This window comes from Natator depressus, chromosome 15 (assembly GCF_965152275.1).
Source record: "Natator depressus isolate rNatDep1 chromosome 15, rNatDep2.hap1, whole genome shotgun sequence".
In the NCBI taxonomy this organism is placed as follows: Eukaryota; Metazoa; Chordata; order Testudines; family Cheloniidae; genus Natator; species Natator depressus.
Window position 1 is genome coordinate 30,112,806 of NC_134248.1, and position 15,790 is coordinate 30,128,595.

Below are 15,790 nucleotides of genomic sequence, written 5' to 3' on the forward strand. Positions count from 1 at the left end.
AGCTCCGGGTCTTGGCGCGAGCTTCGGCCCCGGCCCCGGCCCCGGCCCCGCCGCGCTGTCAGCCGAGAGGAGGGGAGGGGGAAACCAGGGCTCCGCAAGCAGCCGATTAAAAGACCCCCCCGGCCTCCCCCGCGGCCGCAGAAGGGCCACTGGCACGAGGCCGCGGCGGGGAAGGGGGTCTCCGCGGGGGGACGGGGACACGCGTGGCGGCTCCGCCTCGGGCGCTGCCCCACGCGGGGCTGCTGGCCGGGGGGCAGCGCTGCTGCCCGGCAAGCCCCGAGGCCAGGGCTCCCGTCCCGCTGCGGCTGGGTCGGGCGGGCAACGGGAGCGTCCCGGGGGCTGCGTCCCGGGGGCGCCCGCCGGGCTCCGAGCCGCGCCGCCCGCCCGGGCCGGGGGGACCTCGCGGCCGCGAGGAGCCGCTGCCCCCAGAGGCGCTTTGGGGTCGCCGGCGCCCCGCTTCTCCGCCGCGGGGGAGATGGGAGCAGGGGCCGGGCGGGAGGCCAGGGGGCGGCTCTAGGGCCATCGCCTGGATCTGCCCCGGCGCCCCGGACTGGGACAGCGGCATGGCTCCGGGCGGCGCCTGAACGGGCAGCGCGGCCGGGGCACGGGGCGTCCGGGCCGGGGCCGGGGCGCAGCGGAGCTCGGCCCCCCGCGTGGGGACGGGGGAGAGAGCCGGGGCCTGAGGGGCGCCCGGGCCTGAGCCCCCTCGCGCAGCCGGCGCGAGTCTCTTCCCCCCCCCCGCGCGGCGGCCGTTGGAGCCGCGGGTCGCTGCCCCCGGCGGCGCCTCCATCTGCAGCCCGGCGGGGAGCGGGGAACATGGCGGACCTGGAGGCGGTGCTGGCCGATGTCAGCTACCTGATGGCGATGGAGAAGAGCAAGAGCACCCCGGCGGCGCGGGCCAGCAAGAAGATCAGCCTGCCGGAGCCCAGGTACCAGCCCCGCCCAGCCCGGGACCCCCCCCGCACCCCCAGACTGGATCCCCCAAGCCCGGGACCCCCCCGCACCCCCAGACTGGATCCCCCAGCCCGGGATCCCCCGCACCCCCAGCTCAGGGACCCCCTACTGCATGGCCGGGACCCCCCCCTGCACCCCCAGACTGGACCCCCCAGCTCAGGACCCCCCCCTGCACCCCCAGACTGGACCCCCCAGCCCGGGATCCCCCCGCACCCCCAGACTGGATCCCCCAGCCCGGGACCCCCCCCTGCACCCCCAGCTCAGGGACCCCCTACTGCATGGCCGGGACCCCCCCCCTGCACCCCCAGACTGGACCCCCCAGCCCAGGACCCCCCCTGCACCCCCAGACTGGACCCCCCAGCCCGGGGACCCCCCGCATTCCCAGCTCAGGGACCCCCTACTGCATGGCCGGGACCCCCCCCCGCACCGCCAGACTGGATCCCCCAGCCCGGGACCCCCCCTGTACCCCCAGCTCAGGGACCCCCTACTGCATGGCCGGGACCCCCCTGCACCCCCAGACTGGACCCCCCAAGCCCGGGATCCCTCTGCACCCCCAGACTAGACCCCCGCAGCCCCCAGCTTGGAGACCCCCTGAAGTTCGCAGACTGGACCCCCGCACCCCCAGCCCCGGGACCCCCTACTGCCCGGCTGGGATGCCCCTGCTACCCCCAGCAGCCCCGAGGCCTGGGAACCCCCCAGCCACGGACCCTCCCCAGCCCGGACCCCCTGCAGCCCCCAGCCCGGGGACCCCCTACCACCCAGCTGGGATACCCCCACTGCCCCCAGACTGGACCCCTGCACCCCCGGGCCCCCCCCCACTGCCCGGCTGGACCCTCCCACAGCCCGCAGCCTGGAAACCTCCTGCACCCCCAGCTGGGGCCCTCCCCAGCCCCCGGTGGCGGGACAGCCCGGATGCACCAGAGACCTTTGCTGCACTTTGCGAAGTCCCAGGGACCCCCCACCCCACACAGTGCCTGGCGTCCTGGGACCTCCTTTCCTGAGCTACAGCCTGGGAACTGGGACCCCGGAGCCCCCATGGGGAGGCTGACCTCTGGCAGACCAGGCACTTAAATTGCTGAGGGGAGCTTCCCCAAGGCACTGTTTGTTCCCATCTGGCCCTGCTGCGTGGCGCTGCTCCCCATTCCTCCAGGGCCTGAAACATCCTTTGCCAGGAGCCCCATTTCCCAGGGACCTGCTACCCATCTCCCTTCTCCTTGGTGCCCAGAGCCAGCTGGTTTTGGGGAGCCCATGTGCTGGGACCCCAAAACCACACAACCCATCACCCGAGACCCCTGGCAACAGGGTCTTCTTAGACCAGAGTCTTCTAGGAGGATAGTTGTTGAGTCTGCGCCCCTTGCTCCTCTCCAAAGGGATGCAATTCTCCCCTCATTCGTAGGCTCTCAGGGATCTTCTCCCAGCCCCAACCTTGTGATGGGCATATGCCATATGTGAGACGGGGCATGTGCCATGATCAGAGCCTAACCCAGATGTCAGGGTTGGGGGCTGATGTACATCAAGGTGTAACTCAGCGGTGAGGTTGGAAGACTCATATCATGGTGTAACCCAACCTTAAGGTGTGAGGAGATGGTGGAGAGAGTGTAGGTACCAGCCATGTCAGAGTGCAAGGGTTTAACCCAGCCTTGCAAAAAGTGCATATACATTTACCAGTCCATCCATAAAACTGGCTTGCCACTCTGACTGTGGCCGTAATCTACTGGGATGATGGGGGCGGGAAGAATGACATTTTACTGGCCCATCCAAAAAAGAAAAAAAACGGTAGGAGCTTGGGGTAATAGAGTTTTGCCAGGCAGTGTAACCCCAGTTCATGCAAATGGAGGGTATGGGGTGGTGACAGGCATCCAGAGACCCAGCTACAGGGCATAGCGGCTTGTTAACTAAATAGCTAATCTTACATGCACACAATCTCAAAGGGGGGGATAAAAGCAGATAGTCTAATTTAAATGTTAAAAGGGCCATCATTATTATTACTGTTACCTTTTTGCTGAGGAGTGATGAGACAAGATACAGTATTAATCTAGTTCTGGACAATCTCAGTAGGAACAGGTACACAGCTTGCATGCCAATTACATTGTGCATGGAAGATGGGGATCTGGGGAGAACAATCTTAGATAGCTTTTGATGAACATAGCGTATGGTGAGAAGATGTGAGTCCACTGATAATATACCAGAGTGAGATCTAAATAAAAAAGAAAACACAGATCTCTTTTAGTGTGCCAAGTTATTATACAATAACTCAGTACTGCTCTATTGTGATTATTATAATTAGTGAGTCTGGATTGAGGCATTTATTTAAAGCAACATCTGGGGGCATTTTTTGGCAAATATAAATATTCTCTTTCAAAAGAATTTTCTAGGCATTTATTTGACTTCAGTATTTATGTAACTGGCTGAAAAACTAGTTGAGTGGCAATATAATACATTTTGGGTGTAATCTAATAAATTGATCCTCAAACTGCTGTGATCTGCTGCTGTGATCCTCAAACTGCTGTGATCGCCATTTTCTGGTGGTCCATAGGAATTTGAGATCACAGCAGCGGGATGTGGGAGAAAAGCCTGTTAGAATGAATATGTTGTATAAGCATTGAACTAATACAGAACCTGATCCTGCAATGAGCTCCACTTGTGTGAATTCAGATTCCACCGTGATGGCTGCAGAATTAGGGCCATAGCTGCCTCCTCTCTTTTTCCCTTTAATGGCAACACTAGATTTTCCTCTAAAACCAAATTCCCAAATTATGTATGCACTATGAAATTCTGCTAAAATCTCTTGCTATTCTTAGCTATTCTGTCTTTGTAGATATATTTTGTTTCTTGGCATAAAAAAACCCAAAGTTCCCTCCTTTATTCTATGCATTGTGCCACAAGTAAAGGTTTACTAGGCAAATTTTGCATGTATTGTAGTGTTACTGACCATGTGTAACTGCTGTGGTGTTCTGATTGCACATCCCTACCACTCTATATAGACTTATGAAGTATAACATAAATAACAGATTACTAGAACTCTCTCTTCCACATATTTACACAGCTCTCTAGCTCCATGCTTTGAATTCTAAGTTTTGCAATGAGGATACCAAGCAGGGAAAACCCAAGAGGCTGAGAGACTGTAAGAATGATCGAATTAACAGGACACCAGCGAGGGTGTAAAACCCGCACAACAAAAAGCTTGCCAATGATTTTTAAAGTCCAGTAAACATTTTTGTACTGGAGAGATTTAGGGACACATTTTTCTCTTGGTGTATGTAAACACTAATAATAATTTAAAGTATTTGTATGCGTCAAGGGTAGAGTTTATCCTATAATATTAACCAAACTTCTGGAGACCTTATTCAAAATGTTTATAGTATTACATTCTTCCACATGATGGGTAAATATATTATTTTGTTCATTGTCAACTCTCCGTGGTGCTCTGTAGATATAATGACATACATGATACATCTAATGATGGTGGAAGCTTGGATGAAGGTAACATGTAGGAGAGAACATGATTGGGCGGCTTCATTGAATAAGCGTGCTTTAAGGAGATTATTATTCTACTGCTGTTTGTATCATGGTAGAGTTTGGATGCTCCAGTCTGGATTGGGGCCTTGTTGTGGCAAGTGCTGTACAAACTCCTAGGTAGACAAAGTCCTTGCCCTAAAGAGCTTGTAGCCTAGTGCTTTGATTCTGCAAAGAATTAAGCATCTGACTTCAATGAGATTGCTCATGTGCATATTTCTTTGCAGAATTGGGGCCTAAATTGAAGCCAGGTGCAACAAGGGAATTTAACAAACAGTAAGAGGGAAGCAGGGAGGGAAGATGAGGATAACTTTAATTAAATTACATGGCGATAGAGATACTGAACAGTTTGGTTGCAAATTATTTGTGCTGTTAAAATGAGCATCAGTCATCCTCAGCTGAGCCATCATGGTTTGAAGGAAATAAACAATAAGAGGACGCAAGTTGCAGGTATAAATGATGGCATAGAAAAGGTGCCAGAGTGGGACTGGGAACATTTAAGGAGACTTGGCAGGTGGGAAGAGGATGAGGAGGCATAGGTGTAAATGAGAGCAGAGATTTAACTAAGGGTGCTTTAAATGGTTGGGAACAAATTACCATCAGAACTTTTAACTGAAAACAGGGATCTCCTCATTCAATAGGAAGTTTTGACAACTTTCCTGGTGTCAGATGTCTTCATAGTGAGCTCTGGGGGTTTTTTTTAGATCCCTTTCATTATAATGTACATGATATGCCAGGAGCATTTACAATCTTGTGTGTCACTGATACACGGGTAAAATTTTAAATAACATAAATCAGACAGTCAGATGCATGTCTGACACCCTACTTTACTGTTCAACAGGGATCCTAGTTTTCAGTGATAAAACCCTCAAAATTATCCAATAAAAACTCAAAAATCCATGTTTTTCTGCAAATAAAATGAAACTCTGAACTTTAGTTTTTTTCTAGCCACGATATATATAGGTATCAGTTGAACACAATGTTTTATTGATATATTTACAATTTTAAAGCTGACAGCCTGAGCCTTGCTCATTTTCCTGATTGTCTGAATTTTTGATTATCTGCTCTGGCCCTGGTCCCAATTAGATCAGATAATTGGGGTTCCCCGGTATATGTTTTTATTTTTTCACAAAATGTAAAAACTAAAGATTCTCCATAGATACAAATTCCAAGTTTTTCTGTGGCAAATGGATTCTGTGATCCCTCCTGATAAATTAAGACCATAATTAAAAAAGCCAGCTGAACAGAAAACTTTTCTTTGCAGTACAATTTTGAGACCAAATATTTTCATGAATACATTTCTGATTTCTCTGGTTTTGTGCTATAGCAATTTATCAAGCCAGTCAGAGCACAACTTTCAAATGTTAGGCTGCAAGCAACTGTTGTTCTACTGCACAACTGTCCGTCATGGAGACTGACAATATCTACATCCTTAATCATTTGTTAGAACAGAAATAAGGTCTTTGGAATAGAACATTGACATGGGATAACTGGATCCCACTTTGGAAAAAAAAAAAGGTCTTTGCCTCACTGCAATATTCTTTTTTTAAAGCAATACATAATTGTGGTAGTTATCTGTAACAGGCAGCCATTGTCTTGTGACAGCATGCTATTCCACTCACATTATCTCTCTAAGAAATATTGCAAATGTTTTACTACTGTATTGCAGTGTGTCATTTGAGTGAAACTGGTATACCTGTTGTCACAATCTTATTTTCCTCAGACAAAACTGACACAAAATGAAATTATTTATTGTAATGAAAATTTGAGGGGCATTCCTGTTTACAAGGAAATAACCATATTGTAGACAGAATAAAGTCCAAGGCTGCGTGCCAAGACTTAAACTCTTCACCCGCAGAGTTTATTTGCTATTATTGGCTGCAGGTAGGGTTATTACTGAGTTTACATAAAGAACCCTTAAATTATTATTTACTGAAATTGTTAAATAATAATTGTTAGACAAAAGGCCACAAAGTGACTGTATACATGTTTGCATTCTACTTAGCAATGGCTTGGCCATTCTGAGAAAAGGGATTTACATTATGTAGCGTTATTAAGAAATAACTGTATAATGATCCAGCAAATTGAACAACCAGAACCAATATGAATTTAAGGAATTGCACTGTTGGGAAACAGCTGTACAGCATCCCTGCACTTTGTGACCATTCTAATTTAGTTTCTGTAAATATCACTTAAGCATGGTTTGCTCTCAATATACAAATACAAAGGGTGTAGTAACAAACATAAGCTACATCTATCCATGCATCTTTGCTTTTTCTGCCCTGTCACAAACATAGAAGTTTTTTGTCTCTTCTACTCCTCTGACTTCTCCACTTGCCCCAGTGACCCCATCCCATCTCCTGTGTCTCTTTCCCCTTACAATACAAACATGAGTTGGAGTATGTCTACACAGGGATAAAAGACCCGTGGCACACCTGCGACTGGCAGGTCAGCTGGCTCAGTCTCATGGGGCTCAGGCTGCGGGAATAAAAATAGCCAAGTAGATGTTTGGGTTCCAGCTGGAGCCCCCTGCCGCAAGGTCCCACAGTTTGGGCTCCAGCCGAAGCCTGACTATCTACACAGCAATTTTTCAGCACCAGAGCCCGAGCCCCGCAGAGCCCGAGTCGGCTGACTTGGGCTAGCCTCAGGTTTTTATGCCTGTGTAGACATACTCTTAATCTCTCCCATCTTAAAACCTGCCCCCAAACCTTCCCTTGATTCCACTAACATCTCCAACTACCACCTCTTCTCCCTTTCAACTTTAAGCTCATTGAATACAGCGCCTACAATTGCTGTGTGGAGTTCCTCTCCTCCAGTTCTATCGCTGACCCTCTCCTATCTAGTTTCTGCTCCTTGGAGTCACTGAAACTGTTTTTCCTAAAGTCTAATGACTTCTCCCTAGCTAGTGCTAAGAATCAGTACTCTATTCTCTTTCTCTTTGACCTGTTACCTGCCTTTGACGCCATCGACCATGTCCTCCTCCTTAAAATCTTGCCCTCTCTTGGCTTTTGTGACTCTGCCCTCTCCTGGTTCTCCTCTTACCTCTCTAATTGTGCCTTCAGTGGATCCTCTTCATCCCCCTTCCAACTTTCTATGGAGGTTCCCCAGCAATGTCCTGGGCCCCCTTCTCTTCTCCCTTTACATTTTATCTCTGGGTAATCTCATTTACAACACAAATTTAACTGCCATCTCTGTGCTGACAATGTACAGGTCTCATTCTCTACTCCAGACTTGTCTCCTTCTGTCCAAACTCAAGTCCTGGCCTATATCTCTGATACCTCCTTGTGGATGTCTAGCTGTCCACTCAGGCTCTCCATGGCTCAACAGAGCTCTTATTCTTTTCCCCCAAGCCCACCTCTTTTCTTCATCACTGTGGACAATATCATCATCGTGCCTGTCACTCAGGCCTGTAACCTGGGTACCATCTTTGACACAAACTATCTCTAGGTCCTCACAGCCACATTATGTCTATATCTTGCATATTCTTTTTTGCACAACATCTCTAAGATACAGCCTTTCCTGTCAATCCACACAGCTAAAACTCTCGCCCATTCTCTCATCATCTCACATCTTGATTACTGCAACACCCTTTTCTCTGCCTTTGACTAATGCCATATTGCCTCGTTCATATCCATTCTGAATTCTGTTGCTTTGACCATGTCACCTCTCTTTAAATCCCTCCACTGGCTCTCCTTTCTCTATCATATCAAACATAAGCTGCTTGTTTTCATATTAAGGCCCTTTACAACCTATCTGTCATGTCTCATTCACTGTTGAAATGTCAGCTCCTGCCTCTGATAGGCCAATGATACAGCCTCCGTCACCCAGTTGTTAAATTTTCAAACAGTCCCCTTTGTGCTTTGTCCCATATGGTTCCTCACACTTGGGTGGGGCTTCCTGTAAACATCTGCGAAGCTGCCTCCTTATTCTCCTTTAAATCCCTCCTTAAAACTCTCCTCTGCTGTGATGCCTACAAAAACTTAACAATAGTTAGGCCACTGGTGTGCTGATACCATTCCCTAGCATGCTGACCGATATTGTCTCATGGTTTCTTAGTGCTCCCCCATCTTTGTGTGTCTCTATCCATTCGTTTTGTCTCTTTTCTTATATTTAGATTGTAATTTCTTTTGGGCAAGAGCCATGCTGTGTTTGTACAGCACCTCACGCAGCGGGGTCCTGGTCCATGACAAGGGGTCCTAGGCACTGTTGTAATAAATAATGTGTTGTTTGTACCCAGTTCCACTTAATAAATGTGATAGTTCAAGAGAACTTTCTGTGGTGTGTGTGGGTGTGCCTATGTAGGATAACATTTTCAAAAGAGCCTAAATTCTATTTTGAAAATTGACTCAGGATATGTCTACACTGCAATTAAACAGCCCCTTAGCCCGAGTCATCTGGCACAAGCCAGCCGCAGGTCTTTAACTGCTGTATAGACATACCCTTAGGAGCCTAACCCTCATTAAAAGTCGATGGGACTTACACACTTCTGAAAATTGTACCCGTAGTCCATATATTATTCAAGCAAACAAGGCTGCCACTCTTCCTTCTCCACATATAAAGCGGACATTCTGGCCACTATCTCTTACATGTAATATTATTCTGCATGGATTAAAAAAACAATGATGGGGAAAAGAAAGTAAATTAGTCCCTGATCCTGCAAACATGCACGTGCCAATCTATATGTCAGGAGTGCCATTGACTTCAGTGGGACTACGTGCATCGCTTTGCAGCTAAGCATGTGTCTGAATGTTTGCAGGGTTATGGCTTAATGATAAACCCCGATATGTATAAGTGTTGGGATAAATTCATTGCTGATGTAAGGTTGTGTTACTCCCATTGAGGTCAGTTGCACCCACTTATATCAGTAATGAATTTTGCCCATTTCTTTAGTAGAGCTTCTTGGTGTGTGAAGTCCTAACACCAAAATCTGTGGTTAATATAGTGGTGAATCTATAGGCTATAGGCACATTCTTAAAACAAAAAACCCAAGTTGTTTTAAAGTTACTTTAGTGTTAAATCCAATTTATTTTATGCTCCAGATGTGGAGTGTGCAGGATTTTTTCGTCAGTATTTGACATCACTTTGCAGCTTTTTATTTAAACTTTAATTTATTTTTATTTTGAGTTTTATTTTTAGGTTAGCTTCAAAAGACATCAATAATATATGCTGGACAGTGTTCACACACAACAAATTCACTTAGCATTTGTGAGACAGAGGAAGAGAGGAAAGACCATGAAAAATATTCTAAATTAAATTGTTTTGTATTTTAAGGGAGGTGTAAACCATTTTCTTATTATGTAAATACACCATATCCTATTGTTTGTCTTGAGAGTTAAAAAAGACGTAAAGGAAAAGTGTATGGGGGGGGGTGAGAATTGAAAAATATAATAACAGAATGTAGAGAGAATGGTAAGAATCTGGGCCAGTTTCCTGAAGCAAGTCTTAAGTGGACATACTTTTGAGGCGTGGCAGTATGGAGTTGTATTTTTCATGGCCAAGGAGTCTAAGTTGTACAGAGGGGTGATGGGTTGGTTGGTGTTTTTGCAGCTTGAAAGCAGATAGATGACGAGACAAATTAATGTACTCTGTCGTTTTGTCATGTTCACTAAACGTTAGGAATAGAGTTACTGCTGATTTGGGGCAGGGCTAGTATTATTTGGAAAGGCTGCAACTGCTGCTTTTGAAGTGGTGATTGTTTCTCTTGTTAGTCCAAACCCTGTGCGGTTACCTTAACTTCAAATGCAAAAAATTATGATTATATTTCATTTTCTCCCTAGCATACTTAAGTGATCAGACTGTATTGTTGATTAATTGCTTGGCAAATGTCTTATTTAATGCAAATTGCAGAGGTTGTATAGGGAGTGGATAGATAGACTGAAGATGGACATCCTTTCTATATCCACAGAACAGGAACAGCACTGATGTGCAAGCTCACCCATATCCACTAGGCCAACGTGCCTCTGCCTTCATCAAACCTCTCTTTTGCTCTGAGCTGAGATGCTACTTTAGTGACGGTGTATTTTTTTTTATATGGACACCTGTTAACCATGAATTAGACTGAGATTACTTAAGGGCTTCATTCTTCTCCCAGTGAAGTCAGTGGCAGATATACAATTGAAAGGGAAGGATAAAACCCTATTTCTTTCACACAAGCCACCTTACAGTGATTAGATGATGATAACTTTCTGTTGACTTTACTACTGTCATGGACTGATTCAAAGAAGTGACCTCATGAGCTAAAGGTTCTGTATCCAATTACCAGTCCCCTGAGGCATCTAGTTGCTTCACCAAACTTTATTTTTGAACTGGGAGTAATATTGGGATATAATCACCAAAAAGCATCTTGACCTGATGACGAGTATAATTTAATGAAAAGAAATTTAGCAGGATCATTAGGTTTTTCTTTAACTCGTGGAAAAATACATTACTCTTTAGCTTTAAATCTGTAGGCCAAACTTTACCAAAGAGTAAATGTTATAGCTGAGTTATAAAAGGGTTATAATAGACAATGATAGAACCATTTGTTTATTATTACTGAAAAAGTGTTGTAAATGTGCTTTTGCTCACTTAGCATACCAACCAAGTGTAGCGATAAAATAATATCATGTATTTTGGTTTAGTGTAATTCATGGTAGCATCTAAGTTTCACAGCGGGTTAGTTTGTACATTCAAATACAATAAACTGTGCACTCTGAGGTATATCACACAGGTCTGTAAGAGACAAGGCTGGGCTGAATTTTCAGTGGTTGTGTCCACATAAGCTTGTTTTGGGGAAATCTCCCTTTCATTGCATTAACACAAGTAGCATAAGGTAGGACACTGATGTTTTTCCAGGTGTGTGGTTTAAGCTTGTTCAGACTGAATTTAGATAAAACGGTGATTAAAAACTCGGGTCGTCTGTCTACAATAGCAATTCCACCTAACCCCCCCTTTGCGATCAGCAGAGGTGCTGCTCCGATGGTAGTGAAAAGAGGGGAGATTTCTCAAAACAGTTTAGTGTAGACAAAGCTAGGGAAATCAAGAGTAAATTGTACTCTACTGTTGGAATTAGCTTTTAACTGCAACACTTCCTCATCATAAAGAGTTGTATTTTGGAATTGTACCGAGTCATCAGGGTGCAGGACTGTGTATGGAAGAGTAGGCTAGTTTGCTGACACACCTTGTTGACCAAACTTATTGGGTCTTATTAGCTCAGTCAGAAACACAGACTGTCATTTATATTACTGTAATGTCAAAGGCTCCAACCACGAACAGGGGTCCGATTTTGCTAGGCACTTGTGGAAACGCACAAAAAGAGAGATTTGAGCAGGGGGTTGGACTAGATGACCTCCTGAGGTCCCTTCCAACCCTGATATTCTGTGATTCTATCCCTGTCCCAAAGAGCTTGCAGTCTAAGTAGACAAGAAGGACAAAGGCAAGAAGAAAGGAAGTATTCTTAGCCACATTTGATAGATGGGGAACTCGGGCTCAGAGAAATTAAATTAATCATTCACGGTCACACAGGAAGTCTCTGGGAGAATTGGGAATTGAACCTTGATCTCCTAAGTCCCTGACCATGTGACCATCCTCCTGTCTAACATAAAATGCTAGTCTCTCTGAGGCAAGAGGGAGGAATAGAAAGGACTTCGGAGAGAAATCCGAAACTTACGTTTGTAAGTATAGCCCTGCCTGGGGCTTTGTTATTTAATTAAGAATAAAATTAAATCTTGGGAAAGAGGGTGACATTGGACAATATCAGTGTGGTATGTGCTGTGTTGGGAACAGAATGGAGATGCTGTACCTAGATTTATTGGGATATTTTGAAGAAAATGCTAATGTAATCTTATCCTATGTGAAATGTCAGAGGATGTATGGTATTTTATTAATCTAGGGAGCCAGCGTCTAACTCAGACAGACTACTGGTGCCACTGTTCTTTTGGGAAATGCTGGAACGGTAATTAGTGCTAAGTAAATTGCCTATAGAGAATTAAAGAACTGCCATGATGAACATACAGAACCCCCAAATATAAACTTGGTATTTCTAATGTGAAATATTTTAGGCAGATTCATTTTTCAAAATAATGAACTTTACAAGAATAATTACTGGGGATATGACTGTCAAAGACCTTCCTTAGTGAAATGCTTCCAACTGAACGCTGGAGCTGGTGCATCACAAAATGAACATGCGCAACCCTTAATTCCCATTGAAATGAAATCAGCCGCTCATTTGGGAAAGCTTCTGTAAAACAATCTCCTTTAATTTTCTAATCAGTAACTACACTATTTTTTCAGTTTATAAGTGCCTGTCAGAAACCTTCAGGTGCATAAATTAAATCACATCATTTAATCTAACTAAATTGACACAATATCAGCATATCTCCCTTCCCCCCCGCAGCAAGAACAAACACAACCCTTTTGCCATTAAAAAGCACAAAAACCTCCTTAGCACCCCTCACGCTGCGTGTCCAGGCAAATTAGTCCCTTTTTGAAGCACACATAGAATCATAGAATCGTAGAACTGGAAGGGACCGAGAGAGGTCATCTAGTGCAGTCCCCTGCATTCATGGCAGGACTAAGTATTATCTCTAGACTCTCCTTGACAGGCGTTTATCTAACATCTAAATAAACAGGTCTTGCCTTTAACAGAGCTTGGTTTTGTCGATATTCAACTATCAGGGGAAGCAAACTCCAAAGTTGAGGGCCCTCCAGTCTGCCTTCAGTGTGTTAATAGGAGGGACTGTCAAATCGAGTGCCATGTATGATCAGTCACCTGTTGGGGTGGAAAGCGAGGGGAGATGCAGAATTGCCAGCCCTACAGACTGTTTGTGAATCAAAACTTACTATTAGTTTTTGGGTACAGTTTAAGCCAGTGAAGTTGTTGGAGTGCAGATATAATATGCCGTATGTGAGAAACACTAGCCAATAAATGAGGTGCTGTGTTCCAAACCAGCTGACGTTTCTGAGTGGTCTTAAGTAGCAGCCGTATGCAGAGTGCATTTCAGCAATCTGATCCTGGAGATGAAAATGTCCTGAATAATGTGGTTTGGACCCCATCCAAGAAGAAAGGTTGCAATTTCCTGGACAGATGCAGATGGACAAATTGTACCATTGGCTGCTGCTACTATCTGGAAAAGGAGGAGTAGCTAAAAACCTACCAGTTATAAATCTTATTTCCAAATGTGAGAGAACCTCCTTGCTGAAGGGATCAGATATCACCTTTGCCATCTCCTTTAGATGTCTTCTCGAGCCAGCCAGTATCACTTTAGTGTCTCTTGGCACAGATGTCCTAGCATACATAGCCTTCTACTGGGACACATTGCTAGTCACCTTTGTAGGTGCTGCTCAGTTTCTGTTCCAAAAGACACATCACAACTTTTGTCATCAACCAGGAAGTGAATACGAGCAACCATACCATTGTTCCTTTCCCTTCCCCGAGTTCACAGTCTTAGTGTCATCCATCCTGCTTCTTTTTTCTTTATATCTGAAAAATTAGTCGCTTCTTTCTTGTCCTGACTGCCACAACTCTGTGCTCTGGTAATTTCCTGCTTTAACCACTAGCAGCCTTCTCTTTGTTTTCCAGCCCCTAGTATCTCCCCATTGTATCCAAATTGATCCTGTCAAGATAATTTTCCATTCCCACTCTTTTGATGATGTTTCTCCCCTTCTTAACTGTCCAGGCTGGCTTCTCTGCCACATTCAGTTTGCTGTTTCTCCTCACATTCAGAGTTCTCCATACCTCTGTCCCTACTTATATCTCTGCCCTCAACGCTCCACACCATTCCCCTGAAGTCTGCCTAGTCTTCTCTCCTGACTGTTTCCTTGTCCACTCCTTATTTTGTGCCTTTTGTTTTTGTTTATTCTTGAAATAACCTCTCAATTAAAGGGAAATCATTACCTCAAAAATCCCAAAGGAAGAATGAAAAATCAATTAAATAAATTTTACATTTGTTTTTAGTCTGTTTCTGTTTCACATTCTCAGTGCTGCATGTTTAGATTGCAAACTAAGGATGTTTATTTGTTTAAAACCAACTATTTCCTCTGGAATTAAAAAAATCATGGGAACGTTTCTGTTGGTTTTAGGTTTTGTAGAAAACAATTCTTAATGAACCTGAATTTTGTGCCAGATTTGCATTGACCGTGTCCTTTTAACCATGCATATTTCCTCTTTTTCAAAAATACACTTGTTCTGTGAAGTATTTCAGCTATAATGGCCACATGACACTCAGTGTTTGTTTTTACATTGTACTGTGTTGACCCACTCGTGCCTTTACAATGAGGGTCTTTGGGGCAGGAGCTTTATTTGTTTAGCATGTTTTAACTGTTTTTGTTATATCCTCTTAATGTCAGGTAAACATTTACCTCTCTGGAAAGCAGGTGTAAAGATTCCTGTCTTAGAGGTGCTGTGAAGCATGTTTTAGTTCAGTTACTTCTGCATATGGTTGCATGGACCTCCTTAGTTCTGTGAATCTCAGTTGTAGTGTTTATACTTATAATAGCTTTCATGCATATCCAGAGCGCTTTATAGATATAAAAAGACAAAAAGCATTGTGCATGGATCTTTGATACAAATTCTCTACCATCCCAAAAATACATCTTGGAGATGATTTAAAAACCATTAAAATCAACAAATGTTTTAATTGCAGTGGGAGCTAAGAGTTGTGTTTGTCTCTCTTCTTCCTTCTCAGTACCAGCATTCCGTTGAAAGGGTAAATCCTTGACATACCAATTCAGAAAAATATTCTTGCAAAATGAGATGCTTTTATATTTGTTTCAGGTTTTGGCAACAATAATGCGAGTAATACCCAAGAAACATGGATAGTGGGTACACTATAAGCATGAACACTCAACAGCTTTTTATTTCACTTGTCATGTCTTTTCTTCATTGAAGTGATTTGTATACCTGAAGTTGCTTGGGCTTTTGGTCTTGTATCCACTTTACAATGGGGGAGAACTAGGGAAAGCTGTGTAGTGCTATAGTCTTGCCGGTTAAGGGCATTGTTTCTTGAGTATAAAGATCATTATGAATCACATAATGAGAACATTAGTTCACTCAGAGTATATGTGTTGACATATCTCTGTGTGCTTAATATAAATTTGAGAAGCTTTACAATTTTGAAAGGGGGGATGACTTTTGGAGCTTAGAATCTTTTGGGTTGAGAAGACCTCTAGTGGGTTGTTGGAAGAGCAAATTTCTTCAGTCTTAATTTGCTGATTGTAAGGAAATTTTTAAAAAATTAAGATAGTGTATTGAAAGCCAGGTATGTCATTCCGTGGCATAAGGATTTTAGGTTTGGGGCTATGAACTTCTGAAATGACACTCCTTTTTATTTGGTTTTTACTG

The 15,790-nt window shown here is 44.8% G+C and overlaps 1 protein-coding gene across 3 annotated transcripts in view; it reads left to right on the plus strand.

Moving 5' to 3' along the window:
• Positions 1–753: 753 nt before the first annotated feature.
• GRK3 (G protein-coupled receptor kinase 3) overlaps positions 754–15,790 on the plus strand; it is a 123,540-nt gene continuing 108,503 nt past the window's right edge. For all 3 annotated transcript variants that reach the window (XM_074972967.1, XM_074972969.1, XM_074972968.1), the window contains exon 1: positions 754–929. In XM_074972967.1, the coding sequence (XP_074829068.1) occupies positions 817–929 (113 nt within the window). In that variant the 5' untranslated portion in view covers positions 754–816. The remainder of the gene's footprint in view (positions 930–15,790) is intronic.